A 15,164-nucleotide genomic window follows, 5' to 3' on the forward strand; every position below is an offset into this window, starting at 1 on the left:
CACTATTTACAATAGCCAAGACATGGAAACAGCCCTAATGTCCATCAACAGATGACTGGATAAAGAAGTTGTGGTATATTTATATAGTGGAATACCACTCAGCCAGAGAGAAAGAATGAAATAATGCCATTTGCAGCAACATAGATGGACCTAGAGATTATCATACTAAGCGAAGTAAGTCAGACAGAGAAAGACAAATATCATATGATATCACTTACATGTGGAATCTAGAATATGATACAAATGAACTTATTTACAACACAAAAACAGACTCACAGACATAAAAAACAAACTTATGGTTAACACAGGAGAAAGGGGTGGGGTAGGGGTAAATTAGGAGTTTGAGATTAGAAGATATCAAGTACTATACATAAACAACAAGGTTTTACTGTATATAGCACAGGGAATTATATTCAATATCCTGTAATAAACCATAATGGAAAGAACATGAAAAAGAATATATACATGTAACTGAATCACTCTGCTATACAGCAAAAACTACCACAACATTGTAAATCAACTATACTTAAATTAAAATTTTAAAAAAGGTAAGCTTTGTAAAAAACAGCATAATCCTCTAAGATACAGCATGTCATCTTTTAGTAAAATCTATATTTTAGTGGCCGTATTTTTTTAGTTTTTCCAGAATAGCATGTAAAAAAATTGTGCCCAAATCTCAGGCTGCATACCACAATATATAATTTATAAACATCTTTCAATAGATATTTCTTTATAAAAGTGAGATATGAGGTGGTTTATTTTGGGGTCAGGCAAAGCAGTACTTATTACATTTGGCTACACATTATTTAAGAATTAATGGTTATGGAAAATGGAAGGATAAAATGGGGGATACATCTAAAGCTATTCATCATTTTGATCTTATGACAGTGTACATATTATTTTTTAATGTGAGCAAATGCATACAGTTGATCCTGAGATTTAAGATTAAGTGAAGTAAGCCAGAAAGAGAAAGAAAAATACCATATGGTATCACTTACATGTGGAATGGAATCTAAAAAAAACCAAAAAAGACGAACAAACTTATTTACAAAACAGAAACAGATTCACAGACATAGAAAACAGACTTATAGTTACCAGGGGGGAGGGGGTGGGAAGGGATAAATTGGGAGTTCGAGATTTGCAGATACTAACTTATATATATAAAATAGATAAACAACAAGTTCATACTGTATAGGACAGGGAACTGTATTCAATATCTTGTAGTAACTTATGGTGAAAAAGGATATGAAAACAAATATATGTATGTTCATGTATGAATGAAGCATTATGCAGTACATCAGAAATTGACACATTGTAAAGTGAATATACTTCAATAAAAAAAAATATATATATATATATGAAAAAAGGTATTCCATTCCATGAGTTTATAATAAATAGAATTTATTATAGACTGGCCTTACAGGTTTTATTTATTGTGTTTAATGAATACTTAGAGAAGCCCCTAAAATCAAGGTAGTATCTTTCCATTTACATAATTCCCAGAACATAAAATAGGTAAAATATCTTACATGTGCCACAAAATATAGATGTTAACCTAATATATAAATTTGCCTGCAATTCATACAGTTATTAAAGCTATTTAAAATTATCATTCCAAAACGATTGTTTTTTCCTAATGTATCTAATTAATTCTAAGGAAAAAAACATTGTTTGCTCTGTAACTAGTGAGGACTTGTCACAAGTTAGAGATGCTAAATATCATTCCAAGTTCATGTGAAAAATGCCTCATATTAATGTAAAGATATCCATTTTAACTTACTAGAACTTTCCATTACCAACCTTACACTAGAAATATGTTCCACAGATCCTCTTGCCAAGCTGTGCTAAGAATTTTTACAATAGATGGTATAGGTAAGGTTCCTTATTTTTTAGATCTCTAAAAACTGCACCTCTTTAGAGCTAACTCAATTAGAAATTTAGAATAGAAAAATAACAAATTTTAAAAATTACTCTTTAGTATCATGGCATTAAAACCCATTCCCATTAGAAGAAATTACTAAAATAAGCTAAGAATAAACATGTATATAACATTTTATAGCATTATATCCACTATATATAAATATCTTAACCAAACAAATCCACATAGACACATATAAGGTGAGAACACACATATGTATCAACATACCTTTGCTCTTGTATCAAATTTTTCTGCCACCGTAGATGTACAGGAGATATTGAGAACAGTTAGCCCTCCCAATGGGATTATTCCTTGTGATGGAATAATATTAATTGTAGACAAAAGACTCTGGTCACAAATCTGTAATCAAAAATTTGCAGAAATGCTACACTATCCTTTAAAGTTACTGTATCAAAGCTTTCACAGGACAGCCTCCAAACCACTACCTAGAGAGCAGACCTGTAGGCACTGGGCATGAGATGAGTTTGCAACAGATTTTTAACCACCAGACAAATGGTTTCAATTTCAACAAGAATTTGTGCCCCAAACCCAAGAAACAGAATTTTTAGTAGCGGCATCTTCCATTGAAATAGGATGATGAAGTTTAACATATGAAGTGTTTTCAAGACTTTGCAAAACTTATAAGGAAAGGATGAGATATATCCATTAGAGAGATGCCAAAATTCTATATACTATTTTGATAGTTTGCCTCTTCCCTGATCTTAAAAAACTGAAAGCAAAGTTAGTAGGGAGGCAAAATAATAAAGTAACCTCCTCTTCTTTATTACTTTCTTTATAGCCTAATGTCTAAGGTATCGTTTTGACTTTCAAAAAAGTGACTTACCAAAAGAGTTATGGTATGGTTTGTCACAGGCCAATTTAGGCTTATCTACTATGCTTTAAGTCAGAATAATTTAAAGAGAAATTGGTTAAGATATTCTGGGGGATAAGGTAAAAGACTACAGAACTAATCCTGACACAACAGAGGAGAAATGAGTATCCTCCTTTCGGCAGGAGAAAACATGTAAATATAAAGCTTGAATGAAAGATCTCAAATGCTAACCTCTACTGTCACTATTTGGGAAATCTTAACATGTTTCTTGGTTTAAGAAAAAAAAAAAAAACTCTTTCATCACTTTAAACACCACTCAGCCCACAATTTAAATCAGGAGCAACAACGATAAATAGAGTATTTTTAGAATGGTCTGGATCTAGATCCCAGTTGCTACCATAACATTCCTGATGATAGAGTTAAAGTGAGGAAAAAAGGAAAAGCATGTAATTAAATATGGAATGTAACATCAACAATGTGTATTTTCTAATGTTGGTTTTTTAAAATCACCTATCTTTTTTCCCAATAAAACAAAATAAGAGACAGAAAGAAAAAGGGGGTAAGAGGAGAAGAAAGGGAGAGACTGAGGAAGAGAGAGAAACAGATTTTATGGGACATTAAAAGGACAAAGTAGATGAAGTGTACTCAAATAAATCTCATATGAAATACCTAAATATTAGCATTAGTCAATCTATAAAGACTAAAGTATTCACGGCATAGTAATCATAAAAAATTAATTTAAATTATGTGGTCTGATCCAAATAAGATTCCAAGACTCTACCTTACCTTGAAATAAGCATGGTTTGGTCCTACATTGTGAAGAGTGGCTTTCCTCCAAGTTGTTAACCCTTGAGGGCTATTACTGAAGGATAAGCTTGTTTCTAAAAATCTGACCTTGGTATGACCAAGCTAGTAACAAGAGGAAGAAAGAGAAAATAAAATTGGATCAACAGTAAACACGTTTTTATCCTCTACCAGATAACTCAGATTTTTTCAGCTTCACAGAAATTTCTAAAATACAAAGTGTTATCAGAGTTTATGTGTGCTTAAGAGAAAGGAAAAGAGAATGGAATATTTAAAATGTCCTCCTCAACTGAAGAAGGCAGGGGTAGTAAGAGAACTCTAAGGAGCAAGTAGAACCAGGACTGAGAATTATGGAGATTAATCACTGAAGGGGATGTGAGAGATCACCTGCCCCACTACATACAGCATGTTACTAAATGTTAACGCAAAAGGAAAAAGTTCAAAGGTCACAGAAGTATGGGAAATCAGGTGCCAAAAGTCTTCTTATAGGGCTTAATATGCTGATAATGTACACTCTGCTTATCTGAGAATGGGGAGGTCATTCACTGGGACTCACTGAGTTACTTCGCCACAGGACTCTCTCACCTTGTCCTACACAAACCAGTTCACAGAACACTTTTTGGAAATATTGATATTATCCACCTCTCCCATTTTACAGGAGAGCAAACAGTAACCATAGGGAACTAGAATCCAAGATTTCTAACTCCTCATTCAGTGCTCGTTAGAACAGACCCTATTGTCTTTATCTAATACACATTATTTCTTATTGTATTAGGAGATTTTACTACATTCTTATAATTATTTGAAGAATATGATTGGAGTAATCGGAACAATAAACTTTCAAACAAGGCTAACAGGAGATGAAATGGTCCAGTAAGTCCTTCACATCTAATGACAAACCTTAAATGAACATTTTATTGAATCATTTCATGTTCCTCCATCTTTACTTTCTTAAGCGTAACACTTCACAGTTCACCTAACTTGTAATGACCTTGGGAGGGACACTTGGTGACTAGAAGTGTGGCGTAGCAGGGAGTTTCTGTTGTGATGCTAGTCATGTTCTGTTTCTTGATCTGGTTTATCTGGGTGTGAGTTACAAAGGCGTTACCAGTTTACAAAGAGTAACTGAGTGATACATACTTTATAATATGTGCACCTTTCTGTATATATACTATACTTCAACAGAAAGTTTAAAAAAGAATAGGAAGTGATTTAAACACAGTGAAAGCACTAGGACCCAGCTTATTTCAAGCCTGGAGCAGAGGAAAGACACTACTAATTTCTGACTGCCACTAGCCATCATTAAAGTGGATGAATCTCTTACACCTTAAGGCTATAAGTGCCTTCATAGCTGAAATACGTAAGAATGTGATCATGGCCTGGAGACAGAAATGGGATTTAGTAAAAGAGTATTGGGTTGTGCTAAATTACTAAGAACACTGGGAGGAGAATTTGGCACACAAGTAAAGTGGATCCTTGGTGATTAAGAGCCATGAAGTTAAGGCCTTCTAGGCTCTACCACAGAAAGAAAGTTAACATTACATATTGCAGCCTTCATTTTACTTACATTTTTATTACAAGAAGTATATTCTATAAGAATTTTCCATATTTTCTTGCTATGTGAATCACATGATCCATTTCATACTGAATTATTAATTATAACTAGAATACTAAATAGGTAGTAGAGCAAAACTATAATTTTCTCTATTTTCCTTTGGCATTTATTAATGACATAAGTTAATTTCAAGTGGCTCCCATGGTGGTATATATTTATAAAGGTTCTAATAACAATCTAGTATTGTTGGCACAAAAGCTTTGGATTTCTGAGTTAATTTTAAATAACCCATTTTTTAGCAAAGTCTTCATTTATGGTAGAGAAGTGGCTGCAAGAAGATGCTAAAATAATTTAGTTAACTAAGTACTGCATGCAAAATCAGTTTTTACTAACATACTATATATACCCAACTATATACACATATGTATACCCAACCAGTTTAGAGCCCACAAAACAGAAATCGTATTTAAGTGAAATCATTACACGTGCAAAACATTTCAGTGTCAGCGTGTTTCCTTCATCGATGTGAAGAAGAAACTCTCCCTTTTCTGGCGAATCAAAATCCGGCTGCCATGTTACTTCACACTCCAGTGAGGAATGTGGTTCAACAGTGCCTACAGAGGATTCAGAGAGAATGAGAACTTTACCACATATTAATTACATTTATTTTTTTAATATCCAAAATAAGAGCTGGCATAAAAATGTGCTAACCTTGTATAACAGATTATTTAAACTCAAGATATAGAAAAACACTAAATGAGAGGTTAACAATTGAGTATAAATCCAGAAAATTTGATTAAAATCTAAAATGCATACCTTATCTTCCAATTTTAATAGGCAGATCAAAATAGTCAACAAAAAATATGCCAATATTTAGCAAAAAAATTGAAATTTATCAATGAAGTGAACACTTTAAGATTAGAGTTGGCTTTACACATGGATGGTAGAAAACCATTTGTGATCCCTGATCACACGTACCCCCCACCCAACATGTTTCCCAACACTCAGAAATACTTACTTAACAACACTCATTCAATTTTTGGAGGAAAGAATTACCATTACCAGAGGCATTTTTTTTTTTTTGTTTTAATGTTCATATCCCTAGAGATGTAACTTCTGATGTACCTATTAGTAAACACATTTCTATAACTCAAATATATTGAGATCCCAGGAGATATCAGGCACATTTGTTGTGAGCTGCTTTGCCTGTTTAAATTCATCATCTCCTCTGGACTAAGAAAATAATACTTGATGGAAAGAATGACTTAGAAGTTTGTTTCTCAAGGAGAGGATCACCTGAGATTCAAAGGCCCAGGATACTGAACAGAGAGATGAGTGACCATCACAAACTTTGCCTTGAGTCAGGTTGCCTCTCACACAATGGTAGTTTCCCCAGTCTCAAAAAAGATATAATTCCTACCTCCTAGCTCTGCAGTGGCCACGTAGGGAGATAACACATGTATAGGGAGTAACATAGTATGTGATGCCCAGAAAGCACCCACTGTGAGATACTATTATTAATACTTTTGAATGCAAATACTATGGTTGGCACAGTAATTTATAAAAAGAAGAGAAACTGCTTGTGGAAGAGCTAATAGTCTAAAGTGGATCCATTAAGATTATATTTGTCTTTAAGTAACAAAAAGTCCTATTACAGTGAGTTAGGTAGACACGTGTTTATTTATCTTATGCAATCAGAAGTCCACGGGCAGGTATTCCAGGACTGCCTTAAGAGGCTAACCAATGCCTCCAAGGAGCAATGCTCCTAGCTTCCCACACCTCCATTCCTTATCATGTTGCCTTCCTCGGTGTGGAAACATACCAAACCATAGAGGTTAAAAGAGCACAAATTCTAGGGTCAGATTCCCTGGTTCAAATTTCAGCTCTCATATGTACTAGCTGAGACTTTGGACAATTTACTTAACCTTTGTAACATAATTTTCTCATACATAAAGTGAGGATATAACAACTGCACCTAGCTCAGAGAATCACTGTAGGGATTAAACAAGCTAATATAAGTAGAAGGACTTCAAACAGTGCTGGCAACCAGAGGGGAAATAGAGCTAAAATAATTTCTGTCCATATCTCATTGGCAAGAAAGACTGAGGCAGTGCTCGCTTTGCCAGCACATATACTAAAATTGGAACGATACAGGGATGATAAGCATGGCCTCTACACAAGGATGATGCAAATTCATGAAGTGTTCCAGATTAAAAAAAAAAAAAAAGTCTGAGGAAAAGAGATTTCTAAGTAAGAACATCTATCACAACAGGAGATGGATTTAAACAAATAACTGTACATGACAAAACAAATACATAATGGGAGTGTAAAAATGGTTGAGGGAGGAGTTCTAAATTAGCCCAAGAAAGTGGAGGAAACTTCATTATTAGGACAAGGCATCTGAGGTGTGACCAAAGGAAGAGCAGGAACTCTGCAGGAGGACAAAACCTGGGGGAAGTATAAAAGTCAACGAACAGTACTGGAAAAGAGGTGTCTGGAGAAGACTGATGGGAAGTAACTGACAAAGGAGAGTCCATGCTATCTATAAAGACACCTGAGCTTGCTGAAAAGAGCTGAGAGCAGCACAAGGATTACAGATCTATGTGGAAGGGTCACCTTGAGGTCAGTATTTTCCCTTCAACCAGCATGGCTATATATATTTCTCTAGGAATATTATATCTATTGGGGGACAGGGGAAATAAATTGGATGGCTGAACTGAGCAAGGCTGGATTGGCAGGGCACATACTACAAATGGCCAAGGAGTGAGAATTGAGGAAGACAGTGCGAATGAATTGACTGAAGACATGTTTAAGGATTGAATAGGCTCAAGGATTCAGGATGGTTAAAGACAACAAGGATGAACACGTAACAAAACAAGCAGAAACATGAACAATATCTAAAGAAAGTCAAATCAGAAATCAATTCTATCTTAGAAAATCTCAATCTATTCTTACATCCTCCCCTTACAGTATCCACTATCCAAATACACATCCAAAATGTATCCTGCCTCAGAGAGAAAGAACAATCACAACATGAAATTTAACTTAAAACTACTCATTTTAGTTTACAAAAACATAAGAGATTTTTTTTTAAATGTATTATGCAGGATGTAAAACCAAGTATAGGGTAACAAAATTTGCCACCCTAAAATGTATCTCTATGGCATGAGGATTAATTCAAGCTTATTATTTTTAAGAAACAGAAGATTCAAGAAGTTTTTTTTCTTGTGATCTCCCCCTTAACTACCTGAAAGGATTTATATAAAGGGCTAGTTCCCAGAATAGAGCTATCACCAGAGATACCTGCAGAGAATATGGGCTATTTAGGTGAGATGGGGTGGGGAAGCTCAGTTGGGCCTGGGCATCAGAGTCCACTCGGTGTTCCGCTGTCTCTGCCTGGCCCAGCAAACATTTGTTTACCAAACATTTGCTTTTCCAGCTCCATGTGAATTACTTTCCTCCCCTCTAAGGCGCCAAACCACTACCCCTCAACACCCTCTTTTGTCTTTAGCTGAAGACGGTATTTGAGGTTAGGATTTTTGCCATTCTGGAGAGTTATTACTGGGTCTCTCTCATGGATACATGTTACTAAACTTTTGTTTGATTTTCTCCTGTTAATCTGTTTCATGTCAATTTAATTCTTAGACCAACCAGAAGAACAGAGAAGGGTAGAGAAAAATTTCTCCTTCCCCGACACAATATAACAAAAGGGATATAAGAAAAATGACTCAATGAAAAGATTTACACAATGAGGCAAAAACAAAATTGAGTAATTATCATATGACTATTCTGAGCATCAAAAGGAGAATTACATTAGAGAAATCTATGTATATAATATAAATTATGCATACTTCCCTCAATGCTATACGAAATAGATTTGAGTATTGTTATCATTTGATACCATTCAAAAAATTTAAAGTACTTAAAGGCTAATGGTATTACTCATCCAAACATTGTATATGGAATTAAATGTCTTTATGTTTTTGTGCTTTGATTAGAAAAAAATGTAAGAGGTATTATGAGCAACCCAAAGAAAAGTAGATACTAAAATCTCCTCTGAAAAAGCAGAGTTCTAAAAACCAGAGAAGTTTATAACATTGTAATTCGACTTATGACAAATGAAGCTTCATCATGGCATTTCCACGGCTGCCCCAAGGGGGAAGCCCAGCTACTCAGCCTTGGTCAGGATAGAGAAATACAAGGTCAAGTGCCTGTGCTTGATCAGAACCTACAGCTGGAATGCAGATGATAATATAATGACAACTGATAGCTGTTCAAAAAAAACTGGAAAAGGTTTATCTAGTATCTCTGAAATCAGCAGAAATATTCTCTTTCTTCTCTGATCATCCACTCAGCTTTTCTCTCGATTGAGGCAGAATCCAGTATTTCCAGTATTAATAATGACAACAAAAAAAGAGCTTGGTCAAATCAATCCAGTAAATACTGATGGAAGGATACCTCAAATGCTTAATAAATTATAATCTGGGATTATGCTAAATCTATCCAGATCAGTAAAAAGATTAAAAACGGTTATAACAATGATCTCTAGTCTTAAGAAAGGGATAGTCTTCTCCTTCCACTTGTTAAATTTGTCAACATCTCCACCTATATCTGCACTAAAATTAAGTGAATTTAAATTAATACTTAAGCTTGTTTATAACATTCCCTGTTACAAACACTGGTAGAGTTATATAAAAGTCATGATTTTGGAAATGACTGATTTTCACAAGAAAATACACCTAAGGCAAGAATTCTACAAACCAAGAATCCTCTGTGATCTGAAGTATTGTGTACTTATATTCCAAATGAAGACTATTCCTAAATTAGCAATAAAGAGGGAAGGAGAGGAAAGGGGAAGGGAAGATGGTAGGGAGGGAGGGAGGGAGGGAGGGAAGGACGGAAGGAAGGAAGGAAGGAAGGAAGGAAGGAAGGAAGGAAGGAAGGGAGGCAGGGAGGCAGGGAGGCAGGGAGGCAGGGAGGCAGGGAGGCAGACAAGCAGGCAGGCAGGTCCCACTGTCCCATGACCATATCTAATTTACTTCTGTGTTCCTGGCATCTTTATAAAGTGCACACTCAAGATATGATTAATGCCTGAATACATGAATAAATGAATGTCAAAATCAAACAAATAGAATAAACTATTACCTTTAGCTGGACGAATTGAAAATGCTATCCTTTTTCCTGCATTTACTGGTTGCCATGCAAATTTGACAAAGTAATTCTGATGGTTATACAACCTAACCGTTCCCCTGAAGCATGTTTTCACCAAGAAGCCATGTGGTATCAATACAAGCTCATTAGAAGATAGCTCCAGTCTGACTGGCAGAACAACTGCCATCACTAGGATGTGCCCACTGGGTATATTGTTCACTGTAAAGATGAAAGACCTGTAACACAGCAAAAGCATCCAAATTTAACGGGTCACAGCTCTTTACTGAATGGTAGAATTCAGTTACATGTAAAAATGCTTTTATAATTGATTGACATCCACAATTCTTAGTAAACAATACATCAAAATAATTATAAATGTTAATTAGACTACCAGTGATATATGAATCTACAAATCTACAAATTGGTGCACATATAGTTTCTATGTTTTGGGACTAAATATATACAACAATTATTGGGGTAAATAAATACATATTTAACAAAAGGACACTTTGATTCTAGCAAATAGAAATTAGAAAATAAATCCTACTTCCAAAATTTTCCAATGCTGGGAGATTCAAACACCACTGAAATATAAGTACTGGCTGTAGGTGGAACCACATAGGAAAATTGGTTGGTTTTCCGAAGTTCTACCAAATTAACATCTAACTGGATCAAAATATGCATAGGGAGCATATTAATAACATGTAGTAAACGAGTATTTGTTGAGTTCACACAAACATCACCAAAGTTAAGGACAGAGGGCCCTGAAAAAAAAAAGTAAGTTATTAAGTTTAATGCTGACAAATGTGTTCATTTAGTTATTTTTTTTAAGTTTTCATACCATATTGTAATCAGTCCATTTGTTTAAAATGGTACTTAAAATATTTATTATAATATCAGAAATTATTAACCAAGTTTTTATCTAAATGTCCATAATTTGATGTTCAGAGGTTACTGGCCAAAATTCAATACAGATATATACTGATTATATGGAAAACTACATGACAAAATTATTAGCACCAATTATAACTCATTCCAGTACACAAGTGTGTGTATTCCAACACCCTTTCCACTTCCATCAATGTATTTATGTTCACTTATCCAGAATTTACAGAAATTGGTACCTTTCCCTTGACTCACTGTTTAAGTTTTAAGATTTCTCCTTTAAATGCCAAAATTTTTTACATTGTAATAATGTTAATAACTAGTAAGCCTTATCCTGCTTTTCTTTTTTAACAGCTTGGTTTAATTTTAACTGGTATACAATAAACTATACCTGTTTAAAGTGTAGCATTTCATAAGTGCTGATGTATGTATACACCTGCAAAACAATCACCACAATGAAGAGAGTCAACATCCATCACTCCAAAAAGATTTCCTGTGACCCTTCAGTTTTTCTGTTCCACCATTCTTCCTATTCCCTCTTCCCAGACTGCCACTCTAAATACTTTATATCACTGTAGACCAGTCTGCATTTTCTAGAGTTTAATCTGACTGGAGTAAAACAACATGGAAGGGTTTTCTCTGGTTTGTTTCATCAAGTTCTCTGGAGATCCATTCAGGATGTTTCATGTGTCAATAGTCCATTCCTTTACATGAATAAATAGTGTCCATTATAGGTGAATGTTTGTCTATCATCTGTTGATTGACACTTGGATTCTTTCCAGGTAAGGCCTATTAAAGCTAGTAAAGTTGCTAAAACATTTGTGCATAAGCATTTGCCTGAAAAGATCCCCTCATTTCTTTTGGATAAATATCTGGGAGTACAATGGATAGACAACATCGTAAATGTGTATTTAAACATAGAAGAAACTGTCAAACTGCTTTAAAGTGGCTGTATAATTTCTCATTCCCACTAGCAGTGTACAAGAGTACCAGTTTCCTCACATCTTTGGCAACAATTGAAATGGTACGTTTTTTAGCCATTCTAATAGATTAATAGTAGTATCACTGTGGTTTTATTTTGTGTTTCCCTAACAACTAACAATGTTGTGCATTTTTCCATGTGCTTCTTTGTCATTTGTATGTCTTCTAGAAAGAGGGAGGCACATGACTTATGATCTAGTCCATTTAGTTTTGGCACATGATGTTAAGGTATGGATACAAACTCCTTTTGTGTGTGTTTGTGTGTGTGTGTGACTCTAATGTTCCAGCACTATTTATTGAAAAGACTACTATCCCTTCTGCACTGCAATGCCTTTGTACCTTTGTCAAAATTCAGTTGTCCAATATGTAGAGATCTAGTTCTGAACCTCACTTATGTTTCATTGGTCTATATTTATGTTAATAACATACTGTTTTGCTAACTGTAGCTTTATAATAAATCCTGAAGTCAAGCAGTACTGTCTCCAATGTGTTCTCCTTTTTCAAAATTGTTTTGACTAGTCTAACTACTTTGTGTTTCCACGTGAATTTTAAAATGAGCCTGTCAGTTTCTACAGAAGATTGTGATGGGATTTTGACTGGAATTGTGTTGAATTTGAAGTTCATATGGATCATTTCTGCTTATCTTCTATATCTCTGCATAACTTTTTGAATAAATAGAATACACTTACAGTAACTGTTTTGTGTCCTTGTCTGATAATGCTAACATATGTATCAGTATTGGGTAGATTCAATTCATTAATAATTCTCTTTATTATGGGTTGTACTTTCCTGTTTCTTTTAATGTCTTGTAATCTATGTTTGGATGTCAGACATAGTGAATTTTACCTCATTAGGTGCTGGATATTTTCATATTCCTATAATACTCTTGAGCTCTGTTCTGGAGGGAAGTTTACTTTGAAACAGACTGGTCCTTCCAGATCTTTCTTTTATGAAAGTTACCTGGGTCCACAGTAGTACTCTGAATAGTAATAATTATTCTCCACTACAGAGGCAAGAACTTCCTGTGTACTCTGCCCCAGGGTCCCATGAATTATGAGGTTTCAGTACAGGCTGGGGTGAGCAATAGACAGTTGAGCCAGAAATATTAAGAGAGATCCAAGAATAAGACAGAAAGAGTGGGTCTTAATAAGATGTTATTTACACCAGAACAGCCAAAGCAATCCTGAAAAAGAAGAGCAAATTTGGAAAACTTTCACTTTGATTTCAAAACCTACTATAAAGCCACCTTATTGACAGTGTAAAACCATCATTGGGATAAATATACAGATCAATGGAACAGAATTAATATTCCAGAAACAAACCGTGATGTATTTGGTCAACTGATTTTCAACAAAGGTACCAAGGCAATTCAGTGAGGAATGATAGTATCTTCCGTAAATGGTCCTGAGACAACTGAATATCCATATACAACAATATGAATTTAGACTCTTATACCATAAACAAAAACTAACTCAAAAGGAATTACAGTCCTAAACATAAGATCTAAAATTATAAAATGTTGAGAAGAAAATAGAAAATATTTTTGACCTTGAGCTAGCTACAGATTTTTAGACATGATATGAAAAGCATGGGCTATAAAAGAATAAAATTTTTAAAAGCAAAAATAACCAACAGACTAAGAGAAAATATTTGGAAATCATGTATCTGCTAAGACTTGTATTCAGAATATATAAATAATTCTTACAACTCTATAAGAAGGCAAATATTCAAATTAAAAATTGGGCAAAGACATTTTCCTAAATAAGATACACGATTTGAATAGTTGTTTCTCTAAGTAAATGCATGAAAATATATTCAACAACTTAGTCAATAGGTAAATGTGAATCAAAACCACAATGATATAACATTTCACACCCACTAGGATGGCTGTAATCAAAAAGACAGAAAATAAAAATTACTGGTGAAAATGTGGAGAAATTATAACCCTCATACATTGCTGGTGGGACTGTAACTTGGTGCAGTTACTTTGGAAAATTTTCGGCAATTTCTTTAAAAGTTAGACACAAATTTACCATATCACCCAGCAATTCTACTCATAACCGAAAGAGATACAAACATATGTTCACTCAAAGAATTATATGTCAATGTTTATAGCAGCATTATTCACAATAGCCTCAAAATGGAAACAGCTTAATGTCCATCAACTGGTAAATGGATAAACAAAATGCATATTCCTAATAAAATGAAATACTATTTAGATATAAAAAGGAACAAAATATTTATACCTACTACCACATGGATGAACCTCACAAACAGTAAGCTAAGTAAAAGAAACAATGTAAGAGAGACCACATATTGCACGATTCCTTTTACATGAAGTGTTCAGAATAGGCAAATCTATAGAGATGAAAGTTGACCAATGGTTGCCCGGGGTTAGGGGTGGGAATAGGAAGCAACTGCTTATTGTCATTGAGGGTAATAGCAGCATTATAAAATTGAATTGTGATGATGGCTGCATAAACCTGTAAATTTACCGAAATTCACTGACTTGCATGCTTGGACCTGGTAAATTTTATGGAATATAAATTATACTTCAATAAATCTGTTTTTTTTAAAAAAAACCTAAAGACTTCGGTAGGTTTTTATAGATTCTCACCAACAATCACTTGATGAATTAGCTTTGGTGTCAAAATTAAGCCACAGTCATGTTTTTCATGGGCTGTAGATGGCTCTGATTTAAGTCCTTTGAGAACCTGTAAGAAATTACATTATTCTAAAATTAATTGTTCAACATTAACAAAAGATATTTAAGAATTCTCATGGTATAATAAAATTTAAAATACTGCACATGCCTTTCTTCTCAGAGACTTTGTCTCCTTGGATGCTATGTTCCTGGTACTTAGCAACTGGTTACATTTGATCCGACACTGTGCTGAAGATAATTCCTCTTCTATTTCCGCTTCTGAGAGTGTGGGTGACTTTAGACCTGACGCTGGTTGTAATCCGATGTCTATATCATTATATGAGTATGTATGTTTCCTACTGAAATCATAATTATAATTGAGGCTAAGTCTTTT

General features: G+C 34.3%; 1 protein-coding gene and 1 non-coding gene across 2 annotated transcripts in view; one reads left to right on the forward strand and one right to left on the reverse strand.

Annotated features, from left to right (window-relative positions):
* CFAP47 (cilia and flagella associated protein 47) overlaps window positions 1-15,164 on the reverse strand; it is a 419,927-nt gene that overhangs the window by 369,291 nt on the left and 35,472 nt on the right. The window contains exons 12-18 of the mRNA XM_064483196.1: window positions 14,940-15,126; window positions 14,744-14,840; window positions 10,808-11,024; window positions 10,255-10,496; window positions 5,593-5,723; window positions 3,537-3,659; window positions 2,147-2,278 (exon numbers count right to left, since the gene is read on the reverse strand). Coding sequence (XP_064339266.1) covers window positions 2,147-2,278; window positions 3,537-3,659; window positions 5,593-5,723; window positions 10,255-10,496; window positions 10,808-11,024; window positions 14,744-14,840; window positions 14,940-15,126 — 1,129 coding nt within the window. The remainder of the gene's footprint in view (window positions 1-2,146; window positions 2,279-3,536; window positions 3,660-5,592; window positions 5,724-10,254; window positions 10,497-10,807; window positions 11,025-14,743; window positions 14,841-14,939; window positions 15,127-15,164) is intronic.
* Window positions 7,220-7,324, forward strand: LOC116151051 (U6 spliceosomal RNA). Its single transcript, XR_004134845.1, has one exon. It is a non-coding gene; the product is annotated as a U6 spliceosomal RNA (small nuclear RNA).

This window comes from Camelus dromedarius, chromosome X (assembly GCF_036321535.1).
Source record: "Camelus dromedarius isolate mCamDro1 chromosome X, mCamDro1.pat, whole genome shotgun sequence".
Classification (NCBI taxonomy): Eukaryota; Metazoa; Chordata; class Mammalia; order Artiodactyla; family Camelidae; genus Camelus; species Camelus dromedarius.